This window comes from Megalops cyprinoides, chromosome 21 (genome assembly GCF_013368585.1).
Source record: "Megalops cyprinoides isolate fMegCyp1 chromosome 21, fMegCyp1.pri, whole genome shotgun sequence".
Taxonomy (NCBI): Eukaryota; Metazoa; Chordata; class Actinopteri; order Elopiformes; family Megalopidae; genus Megalops; species Megalops cyprinoides.
The window spans coordinates 20,049,793-20,075,742 of NC_050603.1; the positions used below are offsets into that span (position 1 = coordinate 20,049,793).

A 25,950-nucleotide genomic window follows, 5' to 3' on the forward strand; every position below is an offset into this window, starting at 1 on the left:
GTTTCAATTCAAGTCCATTAAACCGCGGACACTGAAACCAGGATTGAGTTTCGGGACCGTTTAACGAGATGAAATTCACGATCCGTTCTCCCCGAGTCACTTTACACCATTCGACGGGAGAGCTCGAGCGACTTTAATTAGTTTACATTGTCCCGTAAAAGGCATTTCTAAGCGCCCGCGATGATAATTCTGATATTGGAGACGACAGAGGTTGCGGAATGAATCCAGTTACACAGCGATCAGGATGATGAATTGAACTCCGCTCTCAGATATAATGAATGCGCTTTTGATTTGACAGGGTTTTGTTAGGCATGGGGAAATACTCATCCTCTGACTCACAGAGTGTGACTGTGTCTCTTGTTTTTTTTTTTTTGTGGATAGGTTCAGCTGGGACTGTCAGAGAGTGGGAGCTGGAACAGAGGAAGCAGGAATGTATCTCTGTTCTCTTCTTATTAGTATGGAGAAAAGCTTTTGTGCACTGCTGTCTGGCACTGAACTCAGTAGTAGTGTTCCAAAGTTCCACAGGGCTCCAGTTTGGGGGCCCGCTGAGCAATATTAAAGACAGTTACACCCCCCCCTCCCCCCCCACACACCCCCCAAAAAAGCCACTGTTCTAGCAAAATTTTGTAAGTGTATATGACAGACAACTGCACATGCAGCTGATGTAGCATCTACATCCTCTCGTCTGACTAGCTGAATAGTAATTAGCAAGATATCCTAGCTGTTTACCATACCTGCAGGCGAACTGGCTGTGTGTGGAAGAACTTCAGTCCTCTGCGTGGGATTAAAAGACCTGTCTGTCTGTCCGAATGATTTATTAATCTCTGATTGCGGACATGCACAGAGCAAATAGAAACAGTATCCTTGGCTGTGTTTTGAATGATATCCTTGCATGTATTTTATACAGCAAAGCAGTTAGGCCACACCATGTAAGAATGCCCAGTAGCAAATATTGAGGCTCAATTTAGCAGTAATAAATTTTTTACTACATCCTGGAATATTCAAGCCACACCCAAAATATTGTTTGATGGTTTGATGCTGCTGAACATTCAAAGTTTCATCAGTAGATGAATATGAGGGGGAAAACATTTTGTAAAGTGTTGTAATTCATTCATAAGATAATGAGATGATAAAAAATGTTCATAATTATATTGATGTTCTGCCAGTTGGAGACCTGAGGTGTGTGATGTCATCCGCATAACTGCGTCTCACGAATATTAATCTCATGGGCTGTACATTGGGCTCGTCTCACCTTCTGCGCTCATTTGAGGGTGCAGAGTGGGGTGAATGGAACCCTCCAATATATCCCCACGAATGTTGTCTGTTTTTCATAGTACAAGCCCCTTGGTGCACTACAGTATAATGGCCCCCACCCAACCTTATCCCCAGTGTAATGAAGCCAGTTTGGTTTGCTGTTATGGGATCCTAGTTACTGTCAGCAAATGACACAACCGGTTTTGAATACCTTGCTGACTGACACTCAGCACCCTGAAGTCCCATGTTTGCCCGTGATATTTCAGGGCCTCCAGAGTAGCTCATCCAATAAAGGCATTTATTCTGTGTAAGCTTTGAGTCCGGGTTGGAGTCTGACTGGATAGTATGCTGACAGTGATGGAGAGACTGTAGTGGCAGAGCATGATTGGCTTCATTCTGCTGCCGTGGGCTGGGTTTCATAAGCCAGGCTTCACTCATCTCACAGCTGTGGCACCATAGAGCAGCTTGAGGTCCCTTGAATGAAGTCAGTAAGCATTAATATCCTCCAATCAGCATTCACTTGACAATGGTGCACTGTAGGACTTAGTGTAGTGTAAAAAAACTGTTGTCTGTGAGCCTAATGTAGTATAGTTTATGTGAAAAGAGAGAAAGCATAATAAGAAAAAGAATAATACTTTGATAGGGAGTTGCCCTGTCAGAAGACAGGCTTTCCATGATGTTTACATTAATGGAAATGGATGAATGGAAACATTATAATATAATATAATACAGCATAGCAAAAGAATGGTGCTGTAGGACTGCCTCAATTTCAGCTGCCTGTATGTACTGGGAAGGATGTTAGTATGTGACTGTAATTGAAAAGCATAAACTAGAACTGAATTCTTAATATGTGCATTGTGCTAAAAAGACTCCCAGTTTGTGGAACGAAGGCCACCTAAGCCATTATTCTTTTCAGCGCTCGGTTGAAGGAATTACTCCTCTTTAGAAAGCTAATAAATCTTCCTCCCCCTCTCCCTCGCCCACGAGCTCATTTTAAATTGAAATGCTGAAGTGCCACGATAAACATGGACCATATTGCATTCTTAATGAACAGACATTAGTGTCTCTACAAGAAGCTTGAGAACAGCAGATGTTCCTACAAAATCCCTCCTGACAGTGTGCAACTGTGTTGATGATGTCTCTGTGTATGAATATTGGTCTTGTAATTTTCCAGTCAGATTCTGCCATGTACCATCAAGCAGTCAGTCAGTACCGGTCAGAGTCAGGGTGTCTCTCACACTGGCCCTGGCAACCCAAACACCAAGCACCCTAAGCTTTATGCTGATTGGAGCATTCCTGGTATTTATGGTGTCTGGAAAGAGTTTTGATGGGGGGCATTAAGCGGGAAGCTGTCCTGTTGCTATAGTGGTGCAAGATGAACACCTGGCAGGCCTGCAGCAGCCATGCAATGTCTCCCTCTTCTCATTTTGACACAGGTCTGGGTTTGAGCCCGCAAGCCCCGTGGATTTAGGGCTCTGGCCATGTCCGTGGCTTTCCTTTGCTCCCGTAGCCTCGCCTGGGCAATTACGCCAAGGCAGCGAAGAAGCAGAGCTCCGTCTCCGATTTTGTCGTGCCAAAAGAGGCCGCGATTCAACGAGAGGAGCGCCCGCGGCCCGGCGCACGGTTGCCTAGCGACAGCCTCCCACCTTCCCACGGAGCGCCCTTCCGAGGTGCTCAGGCGTAGTCCGTCCGCTCTAAGACAGTGTACCTGCCGGGTCCCGGGGGAGCCTTGGTTCCCGCTCCTGGTTCCCTCCTTCCCACACCCCCTTTGCTTTGGCTCGGTCTAGTGTTTACCTTCCTCTCACTGACCAGTCTGGGAGTGGCTGGAGTGATTGCATTACACCCAGCATTGCTTCACTGAGTGAGGCACTCGCCTTGTGTTTACTTGTGTTTGCGTTTACCACTAGATGAATCAGGAATTTGTTACTGAAGCAAGTTAGCATAGTTAGTATAGCCTGGCGAGTGTTTTTTCGGCTCCTTAGTCTATCAGTGCGATCATGGACATACTGTCATAATAACCAGCTATCCAGGCAAGATATTCAGTCAGTTTTCTTGGACAGGGGTGTGTGTGTGTCATGCGACTGATGTACCATTGCACATGTGTAAACGGGCAGCAGTGGCCACCCTTGTTCCTGGTCAGCATGACTCCCCATGGGCAGCGGTGCAGTGTAGTAGCACCTTCGTAACCAAAACATTCAAATCCCAGGTGGCCATACTGCCGTTGTACCCTTGGGCAAGGTACTTATTGTCTCAGTAAATACCTAGCTGTTAAATGGATAACATCCAGAAATAATAAGCTATGCAGGTCACTCCAGGAAAGAACATCTGTTCAGCAAAAAAAGTAATAATGTAATCTGCTCACATATTCAGTCATTATCATAGTGCCACTGTTTTATCGTGGTGGTGTTGAAACAAAAGCCTAATAATATCCTAATGTGATTGTAAAGGACAACGAGTGAGCCTTGCTCTCTTTGCCTGTGAGGTCTGCTAGCAGCCCAGTGCTGTATGCAGCCTGATATGAAGGAGACAGAACGGCCCCTCTTTGTGCTATTCAGCTGCGGTTAAAGTGATGGTTGATTACTTTGATACAGGTTTGAATGTTTGCTAATTAACAGCAAAGGTGTGATGGGTTTCTTCATGAGCTGTGAATTTTTCTGCAGGGAGCCACACTTTGTAACAGAAATAGCTGGAGTGTTACACGTGGCATGAGGAAAAGAGTGTGGGCGAGCGGGGTGGGGGGAGTGGTTATTTGAAATTCACCCTAAAGAGAATATTTAATCTGATTTAATTATGTCATAATTGCGTATGGACATCTCTAGGGCCGAGAGGTGCGAGGTGGGTTTATATTTTCTGATTGGTGGACAGAGTGTGGTCATCTAACGACATAAGCGCAACACAGATAATATATTGAATATATTGATCCTAGAATATGAGGGGAAGAAACACCCCATTTATTTGTTAAGTAATATTATTCACTGCTCTCCTAATGTTGGCTGTTTCTGGCTTGTTATCTCACTGAATAAGTTATCATGGTGGGGGGGGGGGGGGGGGGGGGGGGGCTTGCGAACAAGCTTTCTACTATCCACTTTAGCACACATGAATAATTTCTCTCTGATATGCTAATCCTAATATCCTGTCTTGTCTCCCACCACAGGAAAGAGCTGGAATACCTCAAAGGTAAGAGGCCTGTTTAAGCCCTTCTTTGTATGGTTGATAATTGCTGCCTGGTGACATTTTGCTGTGGTGCGGGTCCTCATCAGTGCCTTTTCTGTTCCCTGTCCCGGTAATCAAAGCCTTTTGGCTGTAAAGACATGTAGGGGGTGGCGGTCAAATGTGTCGGGTCCCTGTCAATCTCCGTTTGACCGCAGGGCTTTTGAAGCTGGATGCCAGTACACTTCTAAGTCTGAGATACTGTTTGTGTGCCTCTGCTATCAGCGGACACTACACTGTGTCAGCTAGGCCTTCTTGGTTGGAGAGACCTGTCACAGTGAGGCTTTTGTCTTGGTCACTCTGTATGGGGCTATAACCAGGTACCCTCATTCCTTTGTGATTTATTGATAAGATCTATTTGCCTGTGCGAGAAATGTTTATGGATCTGCTAAAGAGTTTTGGCTTGGCTATGACACTTTCAACCAATCACATCCGTCCATAAGGGAGGTGTTTTCTTCGTCAGAAGCAGCAAGCAATTGGGCTCCATTCAACAATTTTGAAATGAACTATAAATATGTGCAAGGGCAGAGTTTACATAGAGCCATGTCAGTTGCTGAGCTCATTTAGAATTTTTTACAGGTGGCTACATGTATCTATGGTTCATAATCAATGTGTTGAAATGGAACAAAATCCCATTGTGAACAGGATGGTACTCCATTATATTCAAGGTCCTGGTGGAATTGGAATAACTCTTCCAGCCGGTGAAATTGCTCTACTTAAACAACTCATTTGACACTTTGATGTGTCTCAGTTGATAGCACACATTCACTTGACATTTAGGTAAGGGTCCAAGTCTTATGAAAATTAATTTAATCCAAGGCTCTCTCGTGGGAAATCTGGACATTTACATTTGAATAAAACTGAGGGAGATAAATCAACCTTTTAGAGTGTGCTCATTCATTTCACGTGGAATCATACTTTTCCCTGTTTACACAAAAAGATTGCACAGGTCTTTGCTGAAGCAGTGATTGATTAGCTACGTTTGTAGGAAGATTTACTTAAATCTGTTAGATTAGATGAAATTGGACCTGATTTTCACAGTCCAAATGCAGGTCGACAAACGCTAGCGTGTGTAGGCCGGAACGGCACAGAGATTCAATTTTCACCATTACGAGTGTGGGTGTGGAGCAGAAAAGAGATAGAACTGAGAATGAAAGGGGGAGGGAGGTGTGAGGAAGGTGTGAATATTGAGTGGTCAGCCGGGCTGAGCAGCACCATCGCCTTAAAGAGCCAAAATGAGTTGAACCGTCGGCAAGGTGCATGTCGACATTACCAGTGCAAGTGTACTGTGGACAGCCTGTGTTTCTTTTCTCCTCACATGCAGGACGTGCTCGGCTCCTATTGGTCAAGATGACCAATTGTAAACTTTTGGGGCCAATCAGCAACAACTGTGCTTTCTGTAAGAGTTTTTCCCTTCACCACTCCTGACAAGTCGTCCAACACAAAAGAGAACACCACTGTGGTGCAGAAAAACCTCAGTATAGGCCCCCTCCTATGAAATAAAGTTCTGAAATTAAGGCTCTGTCAGCATTTTTCTGTGCTGTGCTAAGAACACCATTTGCCTAAATTTGTCTTCAGTCATGTTCTTTTTGTAAAAATAATGAATTATAAAATGAAATAATGAACCAACATTGCATTAAGCATGACACTCAAGTTAGGTGGGATGATGCTATTTAATGATTGAATATTATTCAGCAGGTAACCATAGAGAAGAATACTGCGGCACATATCTAGAAAATGTAGTGCTGCCTTTTAGCTTCCTAGAAGCGAAAAAATGGAAAAGAAAATAGAAGCGTTGCCTCCAGAAGGCAGTGTGTGTCCTTTTATAAATTAATTAACATCAAAGGGATATGACACCCATATCCTGTCACTATTGCAGACAAAGTGCTCTTCCTGTTTATTTAAAAGGGTGATGAACCTGTCTGTTTCTCTCTGAAACAGAACTGATGGATTGGAACGGCGGGCCCCAGTGTTTTCTTTACTGTGGCTGTGTGTTGCGTTTCTTGTGTTGGAAATGAACTCTTTTGCTTTTTCTTTGTGACCTACCTAAAGAGATGTATCTCACCAATTTGAATTAATCACTGATTAGACCTCTAAGTTCACAAACAGAATCTGTTGTGGTATGTCTTTGTATTCTGAGAGCTCAGAGACAGCAAGGTGGACTCTTCCAAGGAATGCTGTGTTCTGCCTCCACAGAGCAGAAAGACCAATAAAAATACAGCGTGGCCCTTCATGTCAACCTCACTGTCAATCAGCCTACTGAAACATAGGCCTCTATTCAACCTAACCGAAAAGCACCACTGGTCCAACACTTGTCTCTCACAAATTTAAGTCAGCGTTATTTTTTGATGTGCTGTGCATGACAGTGCTGTGTATGCTTGTCGGGAGTCAGGATTAATGAAATGTTGTATGAGAAACAGTAAAGTGTAATGCCGGATTTGTGTCATGCAAGAAACACAAAAGCCTAATGCTTGTTTGAATTTAAACTTATTTAACTTTATGTGTTATTATAATTAGGATTCAGTTTGGATTTGAAATCCTTTGTCAGCTCTCATCTACTGGGAGCATTGATAGTTTAAAGCTGCTTAGAAATTAAAGAACTGTGAATGACTGGTCTCACATCAGCAGTATAACAAAGAAATAAGCCTTTAGGGGTGGTTTAAAAACTGTAAATGACTGGACTCAAATCAGTAGTATAATAAAGGAAAAACCTTCAGGGGGGCTGTGTTACACTGTGAATGACTGGTCTCAGACCAGCAGTATAATAAAAAAAATACTGTGATGGCATAGAAAACTGTGAAAACTTGCCTCAGATCAGCATTACAATAAAGAAACAAGCCTTTGGGATTGTGTAGAAAACTGTGAATACCTGCTCCCAGACCAGCCATAAAGGAAAGATACAAGCCTTTGGGGTGACTTCCACAGCTGTGAAAGCCTGTTCCCAGACCAGCCATAAAGTAAAGGATGGGTCCATTGTCCTTTTCCCTCTGAGGCACAGAAAAGAAACACGGATCATCTGGAAGCTCATTATGACACTGGTGTGTCAGGAAAAACACTCTGAGGTGAAAGCCGGGCCCCAGTGAATAATAAGTTACCCATTCAATAATAGCCTCTCTGGTGACGGGGAAGTGCCCAGTGAGCCTCAGGCTTTCTTTCCCAGACTGTAAATGTTAAAAACCAGTTGAAGGAAGTGGGGGTAGTTTGCCTACTGTGGACACCGAAATGCATTCGGAAAAAGTTGAGTTTTCTCTGCATAACATGAGCACTCTGATCGAACCCGTCTTTGCTGTCCTGTACAGTAAGCCTGTTGGTAGGTTGTTTTCTTTATTCTGCAGCGGAATATTTTAATGTCAGGAAGAAGAGGGGGGATGTATAGTCGCTGGAGCGGGAGGGATTACCCTGGAGCAGAAAGCTTTGAAATTCTCCATGATAGTCCTCCCTGAGGGACCATTTTCCCCCTCTTGAGGCGGTAAATGCAGATGCCTCTCCACTCTGTGTCATTTAGATTTTCAGTGTGAATCATCAGCCACATTAGTTATGCTCTTGATGCTCCACGGATAGACGCTCTACAGATATAGTACGGATATCCGACACAGCTACGATATCATTCCGGGCTCTCCTCATGTCATCATAGATATCTCTGGGGAAAGGAAAAAAACAGTAAAGGTGTGAAGCTACCTCAGACAAACAAATATTGCTCAGGGGTCTGTGTGAGCATGTGCTGTGTTTTTATTGCCCGGTCATGATCAGTTCACCAGCAAGGAACAGATGTTTAGTGTAGGCCTTTCAAAGATCTCAAACGGCAAACGGACCCTACAAATTCAGTCTGCGAATTCCACAAGGGCTTCATTATGACGGCATTTGAAGTGCCGAGGAGCAAGTACAAAAAGCAGTTCGGAGAGAATACATTCTGGAATGGTCGAAGCAGAGCTCGTTAATACGCTGCATGAAGGAGCCGGTCTTCAGAACCGCCCGCAATTAGGGCGATTCAGACCTTTTCCTTTTGCCTCCGGTTTTGTGTGATGCGCATTCAGGTTGATAATGACGGTGCGATGCCAGCACACTGGTCGTTTTGCATTACGAGCAATGGAGAAGTGGGAACTGAATGCCTTTCTCCAGTATTACAAAAGGCAAACTTTGACCCATTTGAAAAGTCTGCCAGGTTTTGTAAGTCTTTTGGAATTCAGTTTGGTCTTTGCTTGTAGCTACTTCAACCTACTTGATAACAGTTAATAGTTGATAATAGTTCATTTTACGTGTTTATGCTTTTGTCAAAATTCATTATTAAATGTGCACGCAAGATGTGCTAGCCACTAGGAATTACCTAACTGCTACAGTAGTTAACTGACTTCAGTGAGTACACTTTCCTCCCTTGCTGCTTACTCATTTCTGTTGTGTAAACACATTACAGTACTGATGCCACTTGTAAATGAATTAGCCTAAGTGCCACCCAACTAATATCAGGTTAAACACAGCAGCAGCAGGTTGTCAGCAGCAGGATGTGGAGTTGGGTTTGTGATGCAAAGGCTGCAGGTTCGATTCCCAAGTGAAGTTGTTGTGCCCTTGGACAAGGTGCTTAACCTGAATTGACTTGCTAAATGCATGGATGGATAACAGGTGAGATGCAATCTTTGTAAGAGTGTCAGGTTGAGAGTGTTTGCTAAGCAGATAGGTATTGCATTGTGCAATGGGATTGACCGCCCCGAATGCCATCCATAAAGGGATCAGTCCAAATCCTACCCTCTCCATATGATAGGTCTTTACAGCATCTCCCTGACATTGCTTGACATTGCATTTCCCATCATTCATTGAGAGGGAAACAAGGCCAGCCATGCAGATGAGCAATTTGGTTCTTTATGCTTGCCCTAAATATCTTTGCATGCTTCCTGCTTGCTCAGGGACATCGGATTCTCAACAACAAATATCAGTCCAAATGAGGGCAGATGAGGGTCCATTGGATAAACAGATCTTGCTATTTGGAACATCAATATTTTTCTTTTTCTAGATGTTTTTTCTATCTTTAAATCTTTATGTATGTTAGTACAGAGATGAATAGTAAATATTTTCACATGGCTTCTGTAACTGTGTTGCACATATACTGTATTTATCTGTGACATTTTTAGAATATGGTTGTATGGTCATTTGCCAGTATCTACCCCATAGTATGTATGTATGCCATGTTTAAGTGCCAGTTGTTGTATTATGAAAGGTTATTCTGGCTCCAACCACATAATGGTTTAGAAGGAGGTGTCCTTCACTTTCTGCCAGGCACTAAAATATCCTCTAAAAACTGGATTGATGGGCTAGCCATGCCATCTGGAGACAGAAGCAATTAACAGTCCGTCCAAGTACAGCGACGATTATCGGTCTTCCTGCCCAGCGACGAGCTCTCATTAAAAAATTTAATTAACTCAATGGGAGCTGGATATGCACCATCATGTCAAGCTAGGAGCAACAATGAGTTAATTAGCAGATACCAAAGTCAATGTTTCACGTGTTACAGCCGGCCCGCAGAGCTGGACGAAACGCTGCGAGTGCTCATCAAATTAGGAGCGTAAATTTCCCATCAAGCATTCAAACGATGGCCTAATTGTTAAGCTAATTTGCAGAGCACCTGGAAATCACTGTGTTAACTGTGCAGACGTGATGTGTGGCTTCTTCTGTTGATTTTTGGTAGGTCCATGCCGTTAACTCAAATTTCCCACAGATTTCTTCTGTCAGCCTTGACAGAGTCAAGTCAGAGTGACTTTAATGTCTGGTGTGCCATTCCCCAGTCATCAGAAGGGGAAAGATTGAAACAAGGCCCATTGGAAACAGCTGGACTTTGGGGATGGGGACACCTGGTCCCCCTCGGAGGCTCTGCCCAGAGGTGCGGCCGTCACATTAGGGCCCTGCTAGTGCAGTTCAGTCATGATCAGTTTTCCACAGTGATCTCATTTCTAACACTTTGAGGAATCAATCTCAAAATGTACTCCCTTTCCTGAAAACCATGCACAAAACTGTTATCCTACTGGGAGAAGATGAAAAAGTCTGCTCACCTGGCAGTGAAATGTCTCATCCTGCTAAGGGCAGTACTTAAACAAACAATTTATGTATATTTACATATTTATATGTACTCTGCATATACAGGGGTGGAGAATATAATGGAAACACCAAATGATACATAGATATTCATTAACCAATAAGGAGTTGGGCTGCAAAATTCTTATGGGAACGTCCCATAAAGATTCAGTGAGTGATAATGATCCTATTATTCATTTAGATATACAGTATATGTCATATATGTATGTGTGTTTGTGTGTGTGTGTGTATGTGTCTACATTGTTTGTCATTGTCCTGGTTTTTATTCAGTGTCATAAAAATCAGTGTCATACAGCAAAGGGGTCTTCTGGTGGCGTGTGGGGCACCTGTCTTAGGGAGCAAAGGTCAAGGAACGAGGGTGGAGGGATGTGGGGGTCATGGGTGTAGAGGGGATTACCTAACGCACACAGACACACATCTCCTTTTGTGGTCACTGGTGTTGAGCTTTGTAGTGTGGAATAGGATTACCCATCACCCTAATGCGGCTATGACACAGAGAAACATTACTGGAAGGCTGTTTTTTCTGTCTCTTCGATCGATAACCCCCCCATGTTGTGGTGGGCGAGTGGTACGTTCCAGCTACTACTAGCCTTGCTCCCCCAGGCAGCGTCTCTACAGTGCTGTCAGTGCACGGGCAGCTCCGCACCAAGCGTGTGTGTGCGTGCGGGTCCGTGTGTGAGGCGGCGCGGGGGAGAGCATCGCTGCTGCCTGTGTGTGTGTGTGAGAGAGAGAGAGAGAGAGAGAGAGAGAGAGAGAGTGCTCGTGCGCCGTGTGAGTGTGTGTGTGTTTGTGGCTCCGGCTCCCTGTTCACTCTCCCTCTCCCCTCGCTCTGAGGATGAGTGGCGGGCGGACGGCGTCGTAGAGCGGAGTTTCGCAGCACCCCTCGCCGCCCCGGCTCCGCGCTCCTGTCCACGCCCCCCAGCCCCCCGTCTGCGTCGGGATGTCTTCGCCGGGATCCACCGACAGCAGCAAAAGGAGTTCCTGTAGGTTCCTCTCCGCTCTTGCCATTTCAGTGTTTCAGAGGTTTGCTATCCCGATTTCTTAAAAGCATCTCTGAGGTGAGGTTTCTCCTGCTTGGTGCTGTATAGGGCGGGTTTCTCCAAACTGTCTGTGTGTCCTGTTTCTATGTGCTAGATCTGTAGTCAGTCTGCACCGTCATCTGCCACAGTGCGCAGAAAGTGTGTGCCGAGCTCTGGATGTAGGTACCTCAACTTGTTGTCACAGAAACGGACACTGTTGGATTGTGAGGGAGGCGATCTCATGCTCTCCTGCTCCTCTCTGCTCTAATGTGAGCAGCTTTGTGACTCTAAACTTGCATATGCTGATTTTCACTGCAGGGGTGGTGACCGGAGCATTTCTTATAGCTGATATTGGTAGTGCTGAAACCTGCAGTGTGTTGAGACTGCTGTGTGTGACGATGATGAATATGATAATGATTATGATTGTTGAATGATGATGATGGTAATGATGGCAATGGTGGTGATGATGATGATGATGATGATGGTAATGATGCTGAATGATGCTGATGATTCTGATGATGATGATGATGCTGAATGACGAAGACAGTGAGGATGACGCTTGATGATACATGAAGCAGTGTCTGCATCGATTTGACGCTGGTCCGAAAGTGCTGCCTCTTTGGAGCTGATCTGGAGCAATAAGGATTACTCTTCCGTTGTGGAGAGCCGTGATCCAGGACTCCCGAGAGGCAAGACCACCCCCCCCTCCCCCGCATCCCCATGAGCGCCTCTTCCCTGTCAGAGAGGAGCAAGCAGGTGACAGCAGAACAGGACCCAATCTGAGCGGGGACCATTGACGGGTTGCTGTGATTCACTCCGACTTCAGCTGGCTCACAGGATCATGGGATAGGGAGGGATCTCTCCCACTGGAGCATTGATCAGGTTTGGGTGGGAGGGGGCAGCCTCTTACCGCTGTCATTATTATTTCAACCCCCTGACAGACTCCCAGAGTGATTTATGGTCCAGGCTTCTCCAGCTCACACGTCGGACTCTTTGTCCAAGGGGAGCATCCGTTAGCATTCCCCCACCCAGCAAGCAGCCCCCTCTCAGATCCTTAACCAGCTCAGTGGGACCTGGATAGGCCTCAGGCAGGAAGCAGCATTCAGAAAATCACCACAAAAAAGCAGTAAGCAACAGTAATTTGGCAATGGCAAAGCCTGTTGTGGATTGTCGCATACTCCAAATCCAGGTGCCGATCAACTGAGGAATTCCCCCGAGCTCTTCAAATGGAAGCGCTGTCATGGAAATCCCATAATATAAATACTGTTTCGGGTTGGAGTTGTGTTTTTCTTTTATTGCTCTGTTTTCGGGGTGACTCTCGGCAGGCTGCAGAGAACAGGAAAGCGATGGAGATGTTATTAAATTTGAGTGGGTGATGTGCAATTTCCACGCCGTAAAAAGCTCTGTGTTGTGCATACTCACAGTGAAGCATGCGTTTCCCTCCCATTGCCAACAGCCTCCGCTCGCCCGGCTGTTCCTTTGTGTTCCCTTAAAAAGTGTACCTCCAAGACCCGGTTATATGAGTTCAACATTAAATATTAATTGCAATTAAAGGAGTCTGGTGCAGAAATGGTTCGCCTCCGCTCTGTATTAATCACAGGCGAGCGTCCTATAGCCACGTCTTCCTCCTTCCAGGTAGCGGGGCATTCGTTGCACTCTAATTATTTTGTAATGCCAGCCTCCAGCTCCTCTAATATGAATTATAAACTTTGGTGTGTTTGGGAAAGATTATAACCATTGTAGCCAGGGGGGGTTTGGGGCGCGAGGGAGGGAGGGCCTGTTTACAGATGCGTGGGCCTAAATATCCGGCTCCATCGAGGGACAGTATCGATTTGGGAGGGGGCGTTTGTTGTTCTGGCTGTAAAGGAAGCCAAATGTTCAATGAGGTGCAGAGCCCATGTCTGCCACGGCCCACAGCTGACGGGATGGTTGGCACGGCGATGGCGCGCTCGTTACACTGAGTCACGGAATCGGCCCAGAGACGCCGCCTGAGGGTGTTAGGGAAACATTCACCGAAAGATTGACCGTGCCGGGGGGAGTGTGGGTGTTTTTTTGGGTGTTTTGCTTGAGTTTGATTTATCAGTGGGAAGAGGGGCACTAACTGCAAAGCCAGTTGCCTGTTCTTCAACAGCTCCCTGTCATTGCTGGGGCGCATGACGCCCAGGCGGTGTCACACAGCGGTGACCCACGGTGACGTTTCAACTTTGCGATGGATTACGCTCCCCATTATCTGCGCCTCACAGCATACGGGTTTTTCAGCTCAGTCTTCAGATCCCCCCATTTCCTCCGGCTCCCGCTCAGACTGGTGCTGTACCTAACGTTGACATGAGTGTTGCCGATTTGGTTGCACCGGCATGTACGTGGTGTGACTCGCAGGTGAAGTAGAGTCACGGGGCATGGAGAGAGGCATTGTCTACTGTTAATTGGCGGGAGAAACCTTGGGGGAAAGGCGATGTTTAATTCCGTTTGTGATGAAAACAGGGTGAAGAACAAGGAGCTGAGATGCGTACCCCTCCAGGCCCTCTCCCTCCCTCTCCCAGCCCTGAAAGTGATGGCGCTGAGATAGATAGCTTTCAGAGGAGGCCATTGGCTGAGACAGGCCAGAGTCTGGGAGAGGGGGGTGTTCACGTCTTCGACCCAGTGCTCTGACCCCCTCGGGAGGCATGGGGCTCATTAGGAGCCGGCTGTGTGCTGGAGCGTGTGCAACTCCACTCACAACCGACACCAATTGACTGCCATTTGAAAGGTTGCCTTTCTAAAATCTGAAACAAGGCCGGACTCCTCTTGGATTTAATATGGCATAGCCATCCTCTACCGCCTGTGTATACATTTACATTTATTCATTTGGCAGACGCTTTTATCCAAAGCGACTTACATAGGTTACAGTTCTTTACAATGTTATCCATTTATACAGCTGGCTATTTACTGAGGCAACTGTGGGTTAAGTACCTTGCTTTCCCATGGTGCCGTGTGGAATTCCCCAGAACGATTTTAAGCTCAGGCGAGTTACCCATTCATGTTTTGCATTCGCGTCATTTCGATAGAAGGAAACGCAATGCAAATACCACGGTGTCTGGCTAAGCGCTCGCTCTAATTATTCCTCTGGCAGGCCGGAGCTTTGAGTTGTCAGCGGCAATCAGCGACATGCGCCTTGTTTGTGCTGAATCCTCGTACGAGCGGGAGCCAAGCAGCGGAAGAGCGGAAACACGGATTTGACAATTCTCCGCGAGCGCCCGAGCGGCGCGTCTGAGCAGAAGCGGCGTGCGGAATAATTAGTTTGTACACAGCCAGCTGGTTACGTAACGCCACACAGGCCGCCACAGAGAGACGACTGCGCCGCCAAATCTCCTGACGAGAGCCGCTCGCCCCCCGTCCTGGCTCCGAATCTGACCCCGAATATAACAGTTCTCTGTACCTGGAGGAGGTTGGAGGTTGAGGCCCTGCAGTCGGGTGGATGGTGGTGTTACCAAGCCGCCAGCTCGCAACTCAGCTTGGGAGGCCTGCATGGGGTGGCGTGGGGTGGGCGGATCCTCAAGGCGCTAATCTCCTCCAGACCGCACTCTCTGTGATGAGGTGGGCTGCCACGGCCCCTCGTGTCACTCCCATTCCATTCATCCTTATTATGCCTGAAGCTGCTTAAAGTGACCTGCACAACAGCAGGTCTCACCGGAGCCAGCCTGGAAGGCCTGCTCTTCCTGTAGGAGCTCATCTTTCCTGCGGATCCGGGTGGGGGTGGAGGATCATGGGATTTACCGTAGGAATGGGGGTAGGGAGGCAGAGGGGGATTTTATTTCCGGGGGGTGAAGCATATTGAACAGGTGTGCAGAGGTGAATGGGGGTTGTCGATGGAGGTAGGGTTTAGGGTGTGGGGGTCAACTCTCATTGGAGGGAGGATGAGCTTTCAGGAAGAGGTAGAGGAAGCTTTTTCCCATTCCATAGTGTTCTAGACTAGGCTGGGGGTCTAGGCATTACCTCCATGTCACTGTTGCTGGAACTGAGAGAGAGAAATAAGCAGATTGCTGGTAGGGGGTGGTCTCTGAACATTGTGATTGTTGTGAGAGTGTCTGGCCCCTCCAGTGTAGATTGTATTCAGGATAATTCAATGTACCACACAATAGAATGGGATTCAGGTCCTACACGCCAATGCAATTCCTTTTAACAAGATGATGTTGTCCAGATGATCTGTTATGAGTCTAAGGAGAATGTCGTGCTGGTGCGGTAGGCCTGTTTCATTAGGTTGAGTTCCATCACAGATTCATGCGACTGAATCACTGTGCAATGGCACGTAATTGTCCATCAGCAGTGAAGCGAATCTCTCTGACTCTTCACGGCTGACCAGATTCTTCCCCTTTCTGTGAGTCCTTCCATCGTTGAAGGGCTTTAAGGAATGAGTCCTCAGGGTAAGTCATACATTTTTACAGCTGTGTCTACACGCTATGGAAAAAAAAAAACAAGCAGAAATAAAATCCTCCATCACTCCTACAGTTGGTGTTCCTTGAATGTGACGGGCACATTCCTCACAATTAAGCGCACCCACCTCTTTTAGAGCAGTGCTGAAGAATGACCAGAAGAGGCGCTGTGAGGGCGCGGGTATGGCGCCAAAGAGGGGATTAAAAAGGCCCCATAAAACCATGACGTCAAATGGCTCTCGTGGAGCCTCAGAGCAGCACGGGTGCGGATGGCGCAGGAGCGAGTGCGGCTTTGAAAGCCGGGGGTGACGAGCGCGCATCTCTAAAGAAAGAAGGAAAGAAAAGAAACGAAAAGGAAGAGGGCTTCTGCTCCACCTCCCACGCTCCGCGCGGTTCATGGTCAGCGCATGCGCACGCTGGAGCTGCAGTCGCGTCTTTTATCCGGGGGGCTGGTGCTCAGCATGTCATCGCGGATAATAATTCAGTCACGGTGGCCCCCCACCCGCTGGCCTGCTCAGCCGCTCGCTCACCCGCTCGCCCTCTTCTGTAACAGCATCCCCGTGACGGATGTGCCCCCCGGGCTGGCCGTTTGCCCCCTGGAGATCACCAGCCCTCTCTGTGAGCGGGATCAGCTGATATGATGAAGTACCTTCTCTAATTGCTTCAGAAGTAGCACCGCTTCAGAGTTTTGCCAGGAGAAGAATAATGGATGCCGGAGAGTTACATTTTATTGTGGGTTTTTATGACTGGGTGCTTGGTCACATACCCCAGAGAGCCCATTTGTCTTTGCCAGAGTTCTGTTACATGTATATATACTGGCTGTTTGCAGTGAATGTTGTAAATGGTTTGTGCTGAAGTCAGCTGATCAAGACGGAGAGTGTTCTGTTGTGAATTGTTGAAGGAGCATTCGGCCCATAAAAGAAATAAACAGCATTCTTATTTTTTGTGCTCTGTTTTGCCGGTGCCTGTCCAACAGCGTAAGTTGATGTTTCAGCGTTAAATTAAAGCACACCCCTTTGAGGCAAACAACCAATCACGGAACTACATGTGAGAACGTGAGCTGTATATGCGTGTTTTAACGGTTGTAGTTCCTTCTTCTCTCATTTGAGTATTGCTGAACAGACCATCTTCTTACGAGAAGATCAGCCTCGAAGGTTGTCACAAAGTTGTGATGTGATATTTCAGCTCACCTGCAAGCTACCCTTCAGTGCTCACAAGATAAATGTGAAATTGCAAGCAAGGCTTCCCACAGAGGTGTCCTGTTTCTGACAGGTCAGATTTCAAAATTTATTTTTAGGCAGTTATGTTTTAATATGCCAATAAAACAGCAAAAACCTCAAGGAACAAACTGCTGAATCGTACCACAATCCACAGTCACCACAAGTCCAGAGAACAAAAGCAAACACTGCAAGTATTTCATTTGGCAGCCTGGAATGGTTATAGTGTATTGCCCCGAGTGGCGCCCACACTCCTCATTGGCATTCAACGAGGATGTCAGCTGTGCGCTCCGGACGGCTCTGAATCCAACTGCACCACCGCTTCAGGCCGGGGGGTAATTTAATGCATGTGAGCAGCATGTCACCATATCACCACACGCGTCATCAAATCTGAAATGACGTTCGGGTGGCGGAACCGCAAGGAGGATGTCCTACTTTTAAAACGCGGCTTTCTTCACGGGGTTCCAGCGCATTTTGGGGCCCTCCTGTCTCGTATGTAACGGGCTTGACAACACGAACAAGTCTTTTTACTGGATGGCCCGCTGGCCGTTTCTTGAACGTATTGGAATGCATTACAACACTCTTTTTGTGTTCATCCTTTTATCTGTCATATTCAGTCACGGAGCTCCTGAAACAGTGTTCGTGCTTGTCGGAAGGTACCTGTTCTGTTGTCGGAATCATATCTATATTTTCATACTCCAGTTATCGAACATATTAATCTGTGTTTACAAAGGAAGCTTTGATTTTATTGTGCTGCATCAGTATGCTTCACTGCAGTGGTTTGCTTAAAAAGATTATTGAGAATGACTCAGTTATTTGCTGACAGTATATTTATTGGCTTATCAAAACAACCTCACTGACACTCTGCAAAACCGCGGCGCACACACCATGAAATATTCATACGCAAAGAAATATAGGGAATAGAATATTCAGAGGAGAGGGCTAGAATTCGAATGACTCCGAATGGCCCAGGACTCGCGTCAGCTGAGACATCCACATTCTGAGCATAAACGGAGTTGCATCTGAATTCTGATGCTATAGTGTACGTGGAAGTGCGCAGAGTGTGCTAAACATTGCTGTTTATGTCTCAAATAAACTGCATAGCAGCACAGGCTTGTTCTTTGTCCGCTGCTCATATTTGTTTTATTCATATTTTTTGATTTAGTGCTTCAATTACTGTGTAAAAACAGTGGGCTAATCCCCTCATTCAGTTCAGCGCGTTGGTCAGAAACTCCCACAGGACCTGTAATTAAACGAGCGATTACTGCAAGACTTCATTTTCTCTCCTTTTTTTTTCCACCCAACTGCTTTGGTAGCTTTGTTAGCTTTGTCAGCTTACAGAAAGACATTTTTTTTTACAAAGTAAGCATTTCTATAATGTCTCACCAGAGGGTTTAATTCTTAATCTGAAAGGTACAGGTATGGACGTATGGTTTCCTTTGTTGTCTAATGAACTGTAGAGCTTCAGCATATTCCTGCACCGTTAGAAGCAGCAGATTGAATTTACTGAAGGTGATTTAAAAGAGCTGCCACAGGGCAAATTGCTGTTACATTTATTGCCCAGCTGAATACAAGCAGTAATATAGGTAGTTTCATATTATTCCAAGTGCTTGCTGTTGGCGAGTCTTTATAGGTTTTCCTTCTTTTTTGTTGTTTTTAATCACTCATTTTTATGGTTCTCATTTAAATCTACAGCGTGCAAGGCTGCAGCATTTTTATTGTGACATGTACTTGGGCTAACGGGCTCGCAGAATCTCGATGTGAATATTAAAAAGCTACATTGCGTCAGCTTACACATTAAACTTCGGGCTCCATAACCAATTTTTTTGGTAGGGATACCTGCAGTTTGTAAATGGAATTTGTTCAAATATTGCGTTTCTGAGCTCTGTAGAATTCAGCAATAGCCCGTGTGAAATTCAAAGAAACTGGATGTGTTTCTGATAAGAGCCTGCTAGACATAGAGCACTCTCCCCTGTTTGATAAGCAGAGTTCTTCCCTTCATGCTGACAGTCTGTCTAGTGTCTGCAAGAGCTACCTTTGTAGACATACAGTCCAGCTGAGAATATAAATGACACACCCCTATATCACACACACACACACACACACACACACACACACACACACACACACAGTGTTAGTGTCGGGTATCGGTGTTGGGTGTTAAAAGAAATTCAGACACTGAAAGGAATAGTTCAAGTTGTTTTTTCCTCTCTGAACCTCTCTCTGGAGTTTCCAGTGAGGCTTTAAACCCGAGCATTTCTGCCAATTATGCCGCTTCATTTTGGAGCTCATTGACTGGAAATTCTGTGGCGTTGCAGATAATGGAAAAACCTCCCGGTCAGTAGGATGTGTGCAAGTTCACAGCATCAGAGGATTAGTATGTTTTATTTTGGTGCTCTCTGCCACTGTTCAATAGATCAGGAACCTCCAGGGCTGGGGAAGGTCCCTCAGGGCGTAGTGTCCTTTTAGGGATTGGGGAGTGTCTCTTGAAGGGTTAATTAGTGAAGGTGTCTTCTTTTGGGGTTAGATATTGTGTCTGTAGTTCTTTTTTTGTTCTTCTGGTGGAGAGCAAAGACCCAGCAGAGGGTTTCTAAATCTTTTTTGGTGCCAGTTGATTATCCCCAATAAGATTATTGGGGGTGTCCTCCTCAGTGCCAAACTCTCCCCCTCCCCCACCAACCACCGCTATGGCCAGCAGCTACCTACCTTTGCCTCTGGAGTTATAGGCCTTCTGGTGTTGGGGTACTTCAGCAAAATGTGACACTGGGCCCTGGGCGGTTCTGTTTCGGTGTTTATCATTATTAAACAGGCAGAGCCTATGGGAGGGCTGAACCTGCACGACTCAAACGCAAGCTGACAGACACTGGCACTGATTGGCTGTTCAGACCCTATAGCGTGCGTGCAGGCTGCTGTCTGTTCATGCGTTCATCCTCCGTGTGCACGCTATATCCAGAAGCAGGTCAGACCATGTAACATGTAAGGGTGGATTTTATCCCCAGACCAGTGAGAGTGTCTCTTACTATCAGCTGAAACAGAGCAATTTGTGCACTCTCCTCCATTCATCTCAGCTAATAAATGCGGACTGACATCCTGGCATCTGCTGCATATACTCCATCAGCCAGTCAATCCAGCGGTGAGTCAGTCAGTGAGGCAGGCGGGCTGTGTGTCCGTCAGTCTGTCTGAGTAAGAGCGAAACGCTTTCAAGCGTAACGGTACCTTCCCTAACAAGGCTAACGGAGACGGCCGCAAGGTAATTGGCCGTCCCTTGAGGTGCTGTCCCTCGGGCGGAGGACCGGTCCGTTCCGCATCTTAACGAGCCCGTCAGGAGCCCTCATGTTCGCCAGGCCGAGGAGCCAGTCCCCCCCAGTTCTGCTATCCTGGGGAGACACGGCGCCACGGAAGGAGCGAGCCAACCGTTTGAAAATCGCTTTCGCTTTGGACGGTGCCGCTTTTTAAAGGATTGAGCTGTGTGCAGAGCAGCCAGGAATATGTTGGTTGGTTTTTGATTACCGTCGTCTGCCATTAATTACCGCTCTGAACTTTGCCGCTTGACCTGGACAGCTCATCAGAGACACGTGGTGTCTTAAAACGTATTAATCCGATATGTCTAAAATTCATGTAGGGTTTTCCAGAGAAGTCACATAAGTGATGGTTCCAGTTACTCTACAAACTGCTATGCAAATGTTTAAGCATTGTTTTAGTTCGAGTCAATGTCTATTTTATTATTGTCATTTAAGAATTCATGACGATTCTGGATGAGTATTCCAAGTAGAGGAACCGAACTATAAAAGGAGGGTAATTATTAGTGTCTGCTTGAAATCTTTTATACGTTACAACAAAAGCTCACATTGTGTATGTAATCCATTTATACAGGGGATATTCACTGAGGCAAAGCTAAGTGTCTTGCTCCAGTGAGCAATGGCAGGCCCCCCAGGACCTGCAAAGGCAAGGCTGTAGGCTGCAAGCCCAATCTACCGTAAAGCTTATATGTGTAGCGTGTGTCTTATAGTTAGAGGTGCACTTCACCAGCAGATTAAAGAGATTGTGTTGTTGAGGTATACTATGTGAAGATTATATTGCCTGGCCTCATTCAAGCAGAGGCATCACAGGGTGTGTGTTAGGGTTGCGAGTTTGAGATGCCCGTTGTGACGGCAACGTGATGTTGAAGCAGTACTGCCTGGGGCCACGGGCTTTTCTGCTGTGGACTGAAAGCTGTTTATCCAGGCGAAATCAGGCATCAGCTGGCTGTGGCTTTTGTCCCGCACTCGGGGACAGAGGGGGGCGTCTCTTTGAAATGATGGAGCGGAGCCCTGAGGGTGTGTCGTCACGCGTGGTGCGCTTATGAAATATGCATGGCGTCCCCGCTTTTCAGGTGTTGCAGTGCGTTAGACACTGTCCTCGGGATCCAGAGATCCAAGGGTCCTAAGAGTTCTAGCTCACTGAATAGAAATCACGTTAAAGTCAGTGCTGTACAAAGAGCCCTCCATTCCACTGCTCTGACATATGCTCTGTCGTCCTCATTTTTTGTTATTGACACGAACAACTGCCAAACTGCAAATGTTGTGTGGCAATGCCCAAAATGTAACACTTAAAGCATTCTCAAACTGAAGGATACAGGGCTTCGCAGGCTGGTTGAATAGAAGCCTTAGAGGATTTGACATCTCTTGCTTTCATTTAGACACAGGGCAGTGACTGTGCAGTATGGATTTGTTTGTTGTGACTGAAAATTGCTAAATAAATTAAATAACAGAGCACAGAGTAATTGCAGCAAAAGTGCTGGAATCACACAATTACTTTTCTGATGAGAGTGGGGCTTCTTCATAAATGATTCATCTATACATACGCTTAGAGAGAGAGTTGAAGTGTTTTTTTTCCAGTGTGGAGGAGTAGGCTCTGTTTTACTCAATGCCATATGCCATTGTCATTTTTGCTATCTGTACATTTATGATATTTTTCAGCTTAGTTTTCTGAGTTTTCCACACCAGTCCACAGTTTCTCAGTGCCTCCACTCAGCCACTACATGTTTGCTGTACAGATATGGCAGGACCCATTTCCCTGTGTCAGGGGAGTCGGAAGAGAACGGAGAGCCTCACACAGCTTCACTATCACACCTTTACCACTTACCGGGAAACAGGCCTCACCGCAACGTCAGTCAGCGCCACAAAACAGTGAGCGGTGCGGTGCAGTATGCTCCCGCCGCCGTTTGCTGCTACAGACTGAAGGGACGGCACCCCCGTGGCACGCCCAAGTTGGTACGCCCCGATACGATTACCCTGGTCCAATGAAATGATTGGCTGTGTCGAGACCTGACACCTTTGATTTTCTCTGTGCGAAATCATGATGAGATTGGCAGGGCTGCGCTGCTGAAGGCGACTGAGCGACGGTGTGATGTCATTATCGCACCGTTATTCCAGCCGTGAGGAAGAACGCCTCTGCTTGCGAAGACGTCCGGGGCTCAGCTGAATGCGTGGCGCTCAGCTTTGCTGGTGGAACAGAGCCCTGTGGAACACGGTGCTGTAGAAGCTGTGTGTTTAGATCAGTATTGAATATGCTCTGAGAAATGTGTAAGATTTATTCATTTTAGTCTAGAAGCCCGCATTGTGATTGAAGATATTATATGTGCTATGGTTAAATTGTGTTAAGTGTTCTTGCATGTGTGGTTATGTTTGTGTGTCCGTGTGTGGCTGTGCGCATGCATTCATGTGTGTGTTTGTGTGTGTGTATGTAGCGAAGGGCGAGAGCAGTCACCCCACCCAGCCTCGAACCCAGGTCTACGGGTAACCAACCGTGCAACTTTGACTGCAACGCCAAAGAGCCAGGCTCGTTGGTATGGCAGTCAGAACGCATACTCAACCGTAGTGACGGCACTCCGTCACACTGCCCTCCCCTTCGGGGAGCGCGCCGGGTGGGGTGACTGCTCTCGCCCTTTGCTACAGTGTATGTTTGCTTTTCTGCTTGTGTGCTCTTCTTAGCGATCTTACAGGAAAGAAATAGCTGCCACTGACTGAAACCAAACTGAAAATGACAAAGAAAGGAGGAGATATAAATATGCCAGATGGGAAATAATGATAGGGATTAGGGATTTCTCCTCCACTGCTCACTGCACGTTTTCACCATAAGGTATATCATGGACACTCAGGCATATTTATGGAAACACACACACACACACACACACACACACACACACATACACACAATATACAGGTATAGTATGACAGATTTATACATGACAAAACAATGTTTTTTTTATAGGATTGCTAAGGAGAGGTGATATCGGTTACTGTAGGGTACATCATGTGTAACAAGAGCTTAAGAAACAAAACATGTTCTGACAGCCATGGCTGCACTGTAGTTTCTCACGTGGAGGAGACCCTACTTGGGTTATGGTAGATTTGCCTTTAAGTGTTGAGGGTTCATAAAAGTTCATAAAAGTTTGTGAAAGTGGTCAAATTAAGATTTTGAAGACTGCCCAAATACAAAAAGTCCTTGCTTTCTTTATTCTTAATAATACACCCAGCAAAATATGTCTTGTCTTGCTAGCTCACTATCTTGATCCCATTTGCTAAGAATGTCAGTGTGCTGAAATTGCTGACATAGTTGCTGGGTTGCTGACTTGTGCATTTAAGAACAGTGCAAAAGTCATTGGTTGTGTGTCCACAAATATATAGAAATGTGTTTCAAAAAGCATTCCCCAGTGCAATTCCACCTACAAAATAACTCATGGGAATCTGACTGGTGTGTCAGCATGGAAATAATCCCTGAAGATCCTCCATTTTTGCCTAAAACATCATTGAATTGTCGTGGAAAGTAAACGTTACACTGAACATCAGATGTTACATATGGGTGAGGGGTGGCTCGTTCCCTCTGATGAATGTCTCGTCACAGGGGAGGAATGGGTTAATCTCTGCACTCCCAACATGAATCGAGTCTGGAATCCTCTCTCTTGTTCTCTTGTATGAATTGAGAAAGCAAAAGTAAAGTGAAATCTTGCTCTGTTGCTTGGTTACTTGGTGGATTTTTCTAGAGTCTCCTGTGACCCCCCCTCAGTCAGACGTGTCCATGGTCTTTCATAAGGGTCGGCTGCGCTCCAAAAGGCACTTCAGAAAACCCTTTTCAGATTTTCACAGCTGCAGGAGGAACAGAATGTAAAAATCCCTCTTGGATGCCACAACCTCTACCTCGGCAATTAGTTTCAAGGTCTCTCACCAAGCTGAGAATTCTGGTTTAGAATGTTGATTTTTCAGGTGGAACAGTGTCTGTTGATACAGTTACATGAGCTCCTCACAAGGAAAAGCTGGGACCAGGAAACTGTCACTCTCAGGTGTTTGAGGGGAGCAGGTGTTACCCTGACATTTTCAAATACTGTGGCAGATAGGAACAGCATGCTGTCACAGATGGCATAAGAGCCATAGGAAAAACCACTTGGTTGCAGATAGTCATTTACTGTCCAAATTCTGCACTCCGTCTCTTGGCGTGGAAGTGACCCCCTTCCTCCTCCAGTCAGTACCGATACTCTGACTGTGACAACCTATAAGGAGGCTCCCCAACATCACACCAACTGTATAGGAGTTGATTGTCAGTCATGCTTGCTTTCATGAAAAACACAAGATGTATACCATGGCATTCAGCAGCCCCAAATATCATATTTGCACACAGCCAGTTTCAGGAGAATTTGTTTTCTAATTTAGTGTTAGATTTCAGAGGCAGAACTGTTTGGTAGCCTAATAATCTTTACTCTTTTGCTTATCTTTGTGCCCATAAACTCATTTCACACACATTTTCTGCTCTTTTTTTACTTCAGTCTGTAATCTGAGGAGGACTGAATGACTGAATGATTACAATGACTAAGCAATTGCACTGTTTGTTCTGGTCTAGTCTACTCATCTTTTAAGAAAAAAGGCATTTCACAAATAAGCAGAGGGAAATATAACATTTATATGGTTATGATTCCTGAGACAGAATTCAGATGGGGATTAGAGAGATACAGTATTGGAATGAATATTTGCTGAAAATCTTAAATAGAGTGGAAAAAAACATGGAGTTACAACAGTAGAAAGTGAAAAGTTTTTAGAAGTTCATTAGTTGTAAATTAGCAAGCAAAAACCCTTTCTCTGTATTCTGTGATGACCAAGTATGAAGAATGTACACTGTGAGGTTGTACACATTGAGGTCTACCGTGTGTTAGGTGTGTATGCAGCTGTTTGTGTCTTTCTGGGTGTTCCTCTGCCGCGCTCATTATTGTACTGAAGCTGTGGGTCTGCCCTCAGTCCTTGTGAATCGGTAAATATTGAGCTATTGAATCAGCAATTAGTTCTCCTTAATGAAAACCACTGCATGCTGAGCATCGAAGGTCTGTGAAGTTTGTGCGCTGCCAATTGGCTGGAAAGCCTTCAGACCTAAATTGGAAGATTGGATAAACATTATCATAAGGATTCAATAAAAGGCTCTCAGATGGACAGTGGCTGCCAAACATTTGCTCTCTGAATCCTTGGGCAGATAACCGCACTATACCAATAAGCAGAAAGGGAACCGGCTGCCAAGATTTTCCCTCAGAAAGTCCTGTGTTTTTGGTGTTCTCTGTTATGTTACAGATATCCAGCATTTGTCCTCTGTCTTGGTACATTTACTCTTTGTTTTATTTAAGTTTAACTGTACAGGCACAGTAGCAGAATGACTTTAAACAGGTCAGTCCTACTAGCCTATCTATCTTCCCCACTCCATATCTGTCTCATTCGGCAGTAATTGATATTGGGTACAATA

At 45.8% G+C, this 25,950-nt stretch overlaps 1 protein-coding gene across 1 annotated transcript in view; it reads left to right on the top strand.

Annotated features, from left to right (window-relative positions):
- LOC118769265 (dysbindin-like) overlaps positions 1–25,950 on the top strand; it is a 71,323-nt gene that overhangs the window by 25,127 nt on the left and 20,246 nt on the right. The window contains exon 7 of the mRNA XM_036516314.1: positions 4,409–4,431. Within this exon, the coding sequence (XP_036372207.1) occupies positions 4,409–4,431 (23 nt within the window). The remainder of the gene's footprint in view (positions 1–4,408; positions 4,432–25,950) is intronic.